Source organism: Astatotilapia calliptera, chromosome 15 (genome assembly GCF_964374335.1).
Source record: "Astatotilapia calliptera chromosome 15, fAstCal68.1, whole genome shotgun sequence".
NCBI lineage: Eukaryota > Metazoa > Chordata > Actinopteri > Cichliformes > Cichlidae > Astatotilapia > Astatotilapia calliptera.
In genome coordinates this window covers 32,451,648-32,461,598 of record NC_137436.1, presented here as the reverse complement: position 1 = coordinate 32,461,598, position 9,951 = coordinate 32,451,648, and the positions used below count along the sequence as shown (strand labels likewise).

At 38.5% G+C, this 9,951-nt stretch overlaps 1 protein-coding gene and 1 long non-coding RNA gene across 2 annotated transcripts; both read right to left on the bottom strand.

Annotated features, from left to right (window-relative positions):
* Positions 1-1,729: 1,729 nt before the first annotated feature.
* Positions 1,730-6,259, bottom strand: LOC113010016 (uncharacterized). Its single transcript, XM_080290160.1, has 5 exons — positions 5,766-6,259; positions 4,624-4,874; positions 4,289-4,456; positions 4,073-4,168; positions 1,730-3,622 (listed from the first exon to the last, which is right to left on the bottom strand). Exons 2-5 carry the CDS (start codon positions 4,765-4,767, stop codon positions 3,305-3,307), a joined length of 726 nt encoding a protein of 241 aa, XP_080146286.1. The 5' UTR covers positions 4,768-4,874; positions 5,766-6,259; the 3' UTR covers positions 1,730-3,304.
* A 250-nt stretch (positions 6,260-6,509) lies between these two features.
* Positions 6,510-9,247, bottom strand: LOC145420696 (uncharacterized). The gene is made up of 5 exons (XR_013902014.1): positions 9,146-9,247; positions 8,664-8,729; positions 8,374-8,541; positions 8,041-8,136; positions 6,510-7,592 (listed from the first exon to the last, which is right to left on the bottom strand). It is a non-coding gene; the product is annotated as an uncharacterized LOC145420696 (long non-coding RNA).
* Between the last annotated feature and the right edge of the window lie 704 nt (positions 9,248-9,951).

The window sequence follows — 9,951 nt, the reverse complement described above, 5'->3', positions numbered from 1 at the left end:
AGCTGACCAGCTGCTCCTGGAGGTACCGAGATCCAGGAGGAAGCTCAGAGGGGACAGGGCCTTCTCTATTGTGGCTCCAAAATTATGGAATAATTTGCCCATGCATGTTAGAGACGCCCCTTCACTGTCCACTTTTAAATCACGTCTTAAAACCCACTTTTATTCCTTGGCTTTTAACCTCAGTGAGACTTAGTTTCTCTTTTAATTGAAGTAGTTATTTAATTAATGATTTCACTCTTCTTTTATTTGTGTTTTATTTATATCTCATGTAATTTTATTTTACGGTTCCAATGTACAGCACTTTGTGTCAGCTGTGGTTGTTTTAAAGTGCTTTATAAATAAAGTTGATGATGAAAGCTGATGATGACTAAAAGCTAGGATGTTTAATTCCTTATATACAGAAATGTATGCAATTGTATTTATATATATTTAAATTGAATAAGGAGAACATCATGGAAGAGTGTTCCTTGACTGGAAGGATGAATAAAATGTAATAAATATATATGCCACATACTTCAGCTTCCAAAACTTAAATTACCTGCTGGCCTATGTCTTGGTCAGGAGACTTGAGGATCACAGTTCCATGGAGAAAAAGCATAATATAAACTTTTGGCCTTTATTTGATAGAGACAGTGTAGGTAGACAGGAAAGCTGGGAGAGAGAGGGGAAAACATGCAGCAGACTCAAACCTGGGACTATTGCTCTCCGGTCATACAGCACATGGTCACCTGCTCATCCATTGCGCTAAACCAACACCCCAGGCAAGTGTTTTTAATAAGTAGTGACAGGTAATAGTGATGATAACTGTGCGATAGGAGAAGGATCGTTGAGTGCGAGAGGAACTGACCTGAAAAATAGGATCATGGCCAAGCTTGAAAACTGGATCCCCCGTAGCCGGTTACCAAGATTACGTGAAGTACCCTCATAAGGTCTGCTAGATGATGTTAATGCAGCACTACGGACGATACCTACAACCACGATTACCGACACTAACAAGCTGATCTACAATACGGCAGCAGTGATCAGTGAGATGCTTGGCTACAAATTGAACAGCGACAAGGGGCAGTACCCTCCATGGAGAAGGAGGCTAGAGGGCAAGATCAAAGTAGCACGGAGGGAGGTTAGCCAACTAACGGAGTTGCAGAAAGGTGCGACAAATAAGGTGCCTAAGAAATACAGCAAGCTGTCCATACCTGAGGCCTTGGAAACTGCCAAGCAAAGACTCACAGCCTTGGCCAGCCGCTTGAGGAGGTACACCAGAGAGATAGAAGGCAGGAGAATAAACCAGCTGTTCTCCACAGAACCAGCAAAGGTGTACTCTCAGTGGCAAGGGAACAATAAGAGAACAGCACCACCAAGGCTGGAGACGGAGCAATACTGGAAGAGCATATGGGAGAAGGATGCAACCCATAACGGCAATGCTCAGTGGCTAGAGGATCTGAGGGCAGACCACAGCGACCTCCCTGAACAGGGTCCAGTAACCATCACAGTGGCAGATATCCAAGAAAGGGTCTCCAGTATGAAGAGTTGGACAGCACCAGGGCCCGACATGGTTCACGCCTACTGGATGAAGAAGCTGACTGCACTCCACGAGCGTCTGGCAGCACAAATGAACCAGCTGCTAGTTAACAAGAGACACCTGGAATGGCTAACTGAAGGCCGGACGGTCCTGATCCCCAAGGACCCCAAGAAGGGACCGGTCCCCTCCAACTACCGACCAATAACCTGCCTCAGTACTACATGGAAGCTCCTGTCAGGCATCATATCGGCTAAGATGAACAGGCACATGGATCAATACATGAGCGGGACACAGAAAGGAATTGGCAAGAATACCAGAGGTGCAAAACACCAGCTACTGGTAGACAGAACAATCAGCCAAGACTGCAAGACCAGACTGACCAACCTGTGCACTGCCTGGATTAATTACAAGAAGGCCTATGACTCAATGCCCCACAGCTGGATACTGGAATGCCTAGAATTGTACAAGATCAATGGGACCCTAAGAGCCTTCATCAGGAACTCAATGGGGATGTGGCGTACAACACTAGAGGCCAACTCCAAGCCCATAGCACAAGTCACCATCAAGTGCGGGATCTACCAACGCTGTAAAACCCAATAAGTTAATTTTACTCAAAACTTTTGGTGAAACTGATTACATAAAATATTTTAAGTAACTAAAACTTAAAAATAAAAGTTAAATAAACACACTTTATTTATTAGCTTTAGATAAATATTTTTAAGTACCATTGATAAATGTTTTTATGTTATATCCACATTTTTGGTTTAGTACTCTCTACTTGATATTTTGAGTTTCAAGTACAAATCTAGCTCAAGTAACTTTAAGGAATTAATTTTTAGTTTCAAAATGTTAACCATTTTAAGCTAATACAACTCAAAAATTTTAAATACAAATGCTTGTAATATCCAAATCTACTGTGTTTTGAATTTGATTTAAAAAAAAAAAGTGCCCAAGATAATTACACTTGTAAAAACATAAGACAGAAAATATAAATTCAAGTTACAGATTTATTGAGTTACTTTGACACAAAAAGCCCAAAGACATAAATCCACCACATTTTATAGGGAATAATGTCAGAAATTTTGGCACAAGGTTACAATATTAGAAATAAAGAATTTCACAACATGTTTTAAGAGTATTCAAATTTGATTAACACATGAGTATGGCCTTTTTATTAAAAAAACAAACAAAAGGAAAAGAAAATCCTGCATTATTAGGTGGGAAAACCGAATGAAAGTAATAGTATAGTGCAGCTAATACACTGAAATATAATTGGTAACCTTTTTAATATGCCAGTACTGTGGTTATGCAAAATGCACATTTGTAGAGTGCAACCACAGTCTCAACAACAAAGCAATAAAATTTTAAATAGAAAAATACTTCTTTAGAGACATAAAGTGTTATAAACCTCCTTAGCGCCTTATGTCAGTTATGAGTAGTTCAGGAGGAACGTTCCTTAAGTGACATTCAAGATCCCACCTAGAAGCCAGAAATGAGATTGTCCTTCATTTTCTCTATAGATTTACAGTTATCTGACTAAAAACACAATCAAAATCAACTAAAACACAAGTGATGATGGGGGGGGGGGGAAAAATAAATAAAAATAATAAAATCCCCCCTTTTACTTTGGATGTGGCTTTTAGATAATGAAGTATGAAACAGAGTCTGCAAAGATTTCTTTATTCTATTCTCTCTTTTTATAAAAAACTTATCCAGACTTGGAAACATGATAAACTGAATTACTTGCTTTAACAGGCACTTGAGGGCTTGTAGGAATCCTGGACATTATTCTGCTGCCAAAAGATCATTTTTAAGACTCAGCACTTTGGGCTTCAACTTCCCACCCTTCAGACCCATCAAAACTTTCTGAATAAAGTCAAAAATGTTGGCCAAACATTTTGGGTAGCTTAGGTGCAGGACGTCAGTCAGTCCAAATATTACTAGAAATGCATCAGCCAGGGTGGTGAAAACAATGATCATGTTACCCTCGACCAAAACTGCAGTCTTCTCAGGGCAGAAGAATGTTGCATCGCTGGAATTGGCTCTGATCAGGAGGAGTCCAAGTGGCACTTCACTAATATCTGGTCTATCAGAATGCATCATCTACAGAAAACAAAATTACTACATGTTAGTGCATTCCTATTTCTCTTAGTTTCATCTATACAAGTCACATTTCTGGATTATTACTAGCTCAGAAATCAATTGTTTGAACAACAAAAAAGCCACAACACACCAAGATTTGAGAAAACAAACTGACAAAAATAGTACTTTTAGTAAAGCAAAGTCATACCTCTTCGTAGCAATAACAACAGAAAGTCAATAGGAGTTATATATTTTTTTCATTTGTACAGTGATGTATGGTTGGGCTAGGAACATTATAGAAGGTCTACGCACATTAAAAACATGTAGTGTTTCCATTATGTGACATGGACACTGTTGTAGACAGATCCAAGCATGGAGATGCTTCTCAAACTCTCAAAGTGTCATAATGTTTTGAGAAATCTAAACAAGGATGCTACTAAGATATTGTTCACAACTTTGTCCAAAACTTACATCCCATGTTTTGATGAAGGTAGAGGTGTCTTCGTACAAATAGGCAGAGAGGGCATGAAGCACACCAGCACTTTGGGCATGGATATCAGCTTGTTCCTACATCACAAGAAAATTTTTATTTTAAATTATTGGCTAACCTAGTCAAGAATGGTAATTAAAATTGAAAAATTGATCAAATCAAATGAAGCTCAAAAAACAAGACAAAAACTCACTAACCTGGAGATTATAGCTTCTGAAGAGCTGAGACAGGACATCAGACACGTTCCCTGTGCAAACAGCTTTCTTTCTGAATAAGCTCTGGAGCCGGGGAGCATGTTGGTCCAGCACAGCATAAAAGTGGTTCTTCAGGTGGAGGTTTGTAATCCTGTGGAATTCTGCACAGATCTGAACACACAGGATACATTTGTGTTTACAAGTTTCAATTAGTCTATAAATCTTTGCAAAATACATCAAAATCCTTACACTCCAAAGGCATAATTTGTTCAGACAGGCCAGATAACAGGGGTTGATATAAAATACATCTTGTTAGATACATCTATATACATTCTTACCTGGGACTGGGATTTCAGAGTAGGCCAGCAATCCAGGATCTGACCTACTGGTAGGTCATCATTGATGATCTCTTTGCATTGCAAGGCCAAAGTTGTGAGCATCAGCTTTGTAATCAGGATTCTTTTCACTTTTCTCGACTTCATCTACAATCTGTAGTCTTAGCTGGTCAAGGTAAACAGCATCTTCACCCCTGAAAATTTACTTCTGCCCTGGCATGGACATAACAGTAAAACACAGAAGACAAGACAGACTACACAGAGAACAGAAAAGACACACAACCAAGGAGACACAGATGAAACATAACCAGCCCAGAACTCAACTAAACCTTAACTAATAATAACAACAATACAAGAACTTCACCTCATTTCAATATAACATAAGAAAGCAAAACTACAAAATAAACTCAAAATGCTGGTTCACAGACCCAGCCCCTGACAGATAAAAAAAACTAAGTCTTTCACTAATGAACACTGGGCATCAGAATAAAATAAAACGAAAAAATAACTGTTTGGTAAATATATTATTGATGGATTCACCCTTAAGCTAACCTAAAATAGACCAGGCACAACAATTTTACAGTTCAGAAGATTCTACATTTCAACTTGGTATACATAACTATTTGCAATGTAAACCAAGTTCTACCGCGTAATTATGTAATGATTATTCACTGCTTTTGTAAGTATGTCCTGTGCCTACAATTTTGCTGCCCCAGTTTTAATATGTACAACTCCAGAGAACTAAACGTAAGTTTTAAGTTCCACTAGTTAGCAAATGGGCTAGCCAATATCAATATCCACGTATGCGCTAAGTGTGAAGCAGCGCAGCAGTGCATATTGATTCAACAATTTAACCACAAGGCAGTTTATAATCTGCAAATCCAGAAATGCCTTCTAAAGACTTCTTTTAAAATAGTAAGAGATTAGAAAAGTTATTAACACATTATTAGTCCCAGGGACTAATAATGTGTTATACTAAATATGAGCGTATTAGCATAATTCATGCAAACACTTTGGGGCCAAGCCGACATGGATAAAACGACGCATGCATGTAATTCTTAAATGCCTGCTAGAGTTGTACATTTATGACGATAAAAACCCATATTACAACGGAGAACTATAGTTTCAGAAAAAATAAAACTTACCACAAAGCGCTCCTGAAGATGCCGCGAAGGCGGTAAATGCAGCTAGCCAAGTGCAGAGGGTTAGCTGTTCCAGTTCAAAAGTCCGTAACATACCATAGCATGGCCTCCTTTATCCAGCGTCAAAGGCAATGCCGCAAAAAACCCGTTGACAAATGTTTTTATTTCTGTTCGGATATTAACGTTCCACAAGTTTCTTTCGGGGTAATGAGCGGGCATTCGCACTCGAAGCGAGGAATCCAAGATGGTTGCCAGCACTTCATAAAGAAACAGGTGGCGCACGTAGGTACGTACGTAGGCACGTAAGTGACGTCAGTGTTAAAACTCAAATTATTTGAGCGCAATGCTAGAAACTAATCAATATATTCAAGTACTGATAACTTGAAAAAACAAAATTGTTCAAACTACTCAAAAAAATAAAGGTGTATGAACTTATAACAGGTTTTTAAGTAGTTGGAACTCATTTCATTTATCAAACTATTACTATTCGGTCTTACAGTGCACCGTAAACCCGAATAAGTTACCAGAACTCAAAAAAATTGAGGCAATTTGCCTCAATTTTTTTGAGTTGATCAACTCAAAAGTCAAATTTTTCCAGAACATAAAAGTTTGGATTACATGGTACTTGTATCTTTTGAGAACGGTCAACTCAAATATTTGCAGTTAATATGACTTAAAGTTTCAAGTTTACAAATTCAAAGAAATAAGTTCACAGAACTTATAAAAAATAAGTACACAACCACAACATTTTTATGTTAACAAAACTCAAATGTTTATTAGTTTGTGTTGTCATTATTTTAAGTACACGTTAGTCAAATATGTTGACTACTTGATACTTAAAAACATGTGACCCAAAACTTAAAATTTTTGAGGCAATTGATTGCCTCAATTACACTGAGTATCGGTAACTTAATATGCAAAAGTCATAAACATCTGCCATTGAACAGTATCTTGCCTGCTCCCTTTTAGCACTATGTTGAAATTAAATACATTTTTTAAAAAATAAATAAATAAATAAATTAAAAATAATTAACAAAAACATTTATAAATTAAAATAAGTAGACCAAAAATTGTTTAGTCAGGAAAACTGTCAGAGTAATGAAAAATAATGCCAAATAATAATAAATAATATCAAAATGTGCTTTTGGCTCTCTGGCTCTCTGGCTTTTGGCTCTCTGGCTAATATCTGAATAATATCTGAATATCTGAATAAGGCAACAGGGCAGCAATTTGAGTGAATTACAATGCTATTTGTTTTACATTAACCAGTATCAAACAGTGAAATTTAGGTCATCTTGCGCAGCCCACAATGTTTTGGAAATAGTATTACGAAAAACATTAAAACACACAAAACATTAGTGTTGCTTTGCATTATGTTAATGAGAACAAAGGCACGTTGTATAGTTTGGACCTATTGGCTGAATGCAATAACGTTTTGAGGCATTATTTAGATAAAAGGAGAGAACTTTGAACTAGCCTTTTATAATGCTTCACCCTGCATCCTTCTTTCAGATGAGTTCCTACATAACCAAGTCATTCTTGAGGGTCTGTAACCTGGGTGACAGTTTACCACTTTCTAGACCAAGTAAAATCTTTTGAGTAAATTCTAAAGTGTTGGTCAGGGCTTTGGGGTAGCTGAGGTGCATAGATCAGTCCAAACATTACCAGGAAGGCTTCACCAAATCTGGGGAGACTGAACACGGCATCACTTTCAATGACGACAGAGATTTTCACAGGTTGGTAGTGAACTGGACTTGTCGTGTCATGGTCACTAATGACAGTGAAGAGGGCCACTTCAACACCATCAAGCTCCAACTCATCAGATTCGTCCTGAATTAATGAAAAAGAGATACTAATCACAATCTAACCCAAGAAATACAACAGACGACATATAATTTCTCATTTTACCAACTCCAATTGAGATCCAATACCTCTTTTACAAGGGAGACCTGAGTCTCACTGTAAGAGGTGAAAAACAGAAGATCCATGTTCTGCACACATAAATCAGCTAATTCACCAGAGAATCAAGTGGTGTGAGATAGACTGAAACTAAGCTAAAGGAAATACACAGGAAAATGTTTTACTAAACATCTTATCACTTTCAACAAAACACCAATTCAGTTCATTCGTAGTGAGGAGACAGAAAAGACCATACATGGAAACTGTATGGGTAGACTAAACAAAGGTAAGTCCAAACAGTGCATCAAAATACATGTTTGTACTTTGATGCACTGTTTATATACACAGTAGTATCTGTTAGATACTTAAGGACACTCACAGTGCAGGTTCTGAAAAATCCAGAGACATCCTCACGCAGATAGACAGGAAGGGCGTGGAGAACGGTAGTGCGCTTGGTGTGGATATCATGGATTTCCTATTTCCAGATAAAAACAGAATTGTATATACTGGTGAGTTTACTGAACAACAACAACAACAACAGTCAAATCAGAACATATGTCCACAAATAACCTGTTCACATCTTTAATACAGTCAGACAAATAGCAAACACAAAGTGGAGTAATAGCAAAATTCAAAAAGCTCATTTAAATCATTGAACCTGTCCAATGTTCCACTGGTTCAACCTATGAAATGTGTAACAATCTATTATTACCTGTTCATTGTGAATTCTTAGAATTTCAGCCAGGGCATCAGCTGTCTTCCCAGTTTTTGATGCCTTCTGTCTGAATAAGGTCATCAGTCGAGGAAGATGGCGGTCAAGTTCAGCGTAGAATGTATTGGGCAGGTTCTGATTTGTAATCCGCTGAAACTCTGCATACAACTACAGCAGAAGGACAATACAGTTCAATTTGAAGAATCTCGCACATCTTTATAAAGCAGCAAAAAGCTGCCACATGAGTAAGAATTACAATTTTCATTTTAAAGAGAGCTGATCCATATTACCTCAGACTCCATTTTTAGAGCAGGCCAGAGGTCCAAGAGCTCCTTCACTCCTTCACAACCCTAACCCTGCACATATAGTTTAAAATATAGCGTTTCTAACAAGAAAACAGCTTGAAAGCACTCTCACTGCAGACAGGCATCTCCGTTGTGTAACTGCAGGGACAACGGGCTTGTTTGGACCCAACTATTCTGAGTCATGAGAGGGGGTTTAAAAATTTAAAGAGATTAAAACACTTTGTTTCATACTAGGCGACCGGGCGCCACCTCTAGAACAAGTAGTATCTAACTTTTTAAACAGCCTGCGACCCTCATTACAACAACTTAATGCTAGCTCTGCAAGCGCAAAGTTTCCTTCGGGGAGAGCAGCAAAGCACATAAAAAACACGGACCCGACATTTCTGCTATTCTTTTCGACACGCACCCAAAATACAACTAAATATTCGTATTTTAACAATAAACTAATATCAACATTGAAAACTTACTGTAAGTCCAGTGATGCTAGTTGCTGCGGTTAGGTCCAACTTTCTCCAGTCGTCCGTGTTGCCTCTTTGGTGCTGTTCCCGCCCATATACAGTGGGGCAAAAAAGTATTTAGTCAGCCACCGATTGTGCAAGTTCCCCCGCCTAAAATGATGACAGAGGTCAGTAATTTGCACCAGAGGTACACTTCAACTGTGAGAGACAGAATGTGAAAAAAAAATCCATGAATCCACATGGTAGGATTTGTAAAGAATTTATTCGTAAATCAGGGTATTTGGTCAATAACAAAAATACAACTCAATACTTTGTAACATAACCTTTGTTGGTAATAACAGAGGTCAAACGTTTACTATAGGTCTTTACCAGGTTTGCACACACAGTAGCTGGTATTTTGGCCCATTCCTCCATGCAGATCTTCTCGAGAGCAGTGATGTTTTGGGGCTGTCGCCGAGCAACACGGACTTTCAACTCCCGCCACAGATTTTCTATGGGGTTGAGGTCTGGAGACTGGCTAGGCCACTCCAGGACTTTCAAATGCTTCTTACGGAGCCACTCCTTTGTTGCCCGGGCGGTGTGTTTTGGATCATTGTCATGTTGGAAGACCCAGCCTCGTTTCATCTTCAAAGTTCTCACTGATGGAAGGAGGTTTTGGCTCAAAATCTCACGATACATGGCCCCATTCATTCTGTCCTTAACACGGATCAGTCGTCCTGTCCCCTTGGCAGAAAAACAGCCCCATAGCATGTTTCCACCCCCATGCTTCACAGTAGGTATGGCAACTCAGTATTCTTCTTCCTCCAAAACACAAC

Bases quoted from the DNA above. Each gene is read 5' to 3' on its own strand.
- LOC113010016 (XM_080290160.1), bottom strand. From the start codon at position 4,767: ATGAAGTCGAGAAAAGTGAAAAGAATCCTGATTACAAAGCTGATGCTC. The intron at 4,457-4,623 runs GTAAGAATGTAT...CTGTGTGTTCAG, and splicing joins CTCTGAAATCCCAGTCCCAG to ATCTGTGCAGAATTCCACAG. The intron at 3,623-4,072 runs GTAAGTTTTGGA...TGTTTTCTGTAG, and splicing joins CCTTCATCAAAACATGGGAT to ATGATGCATTCTGATAGACC.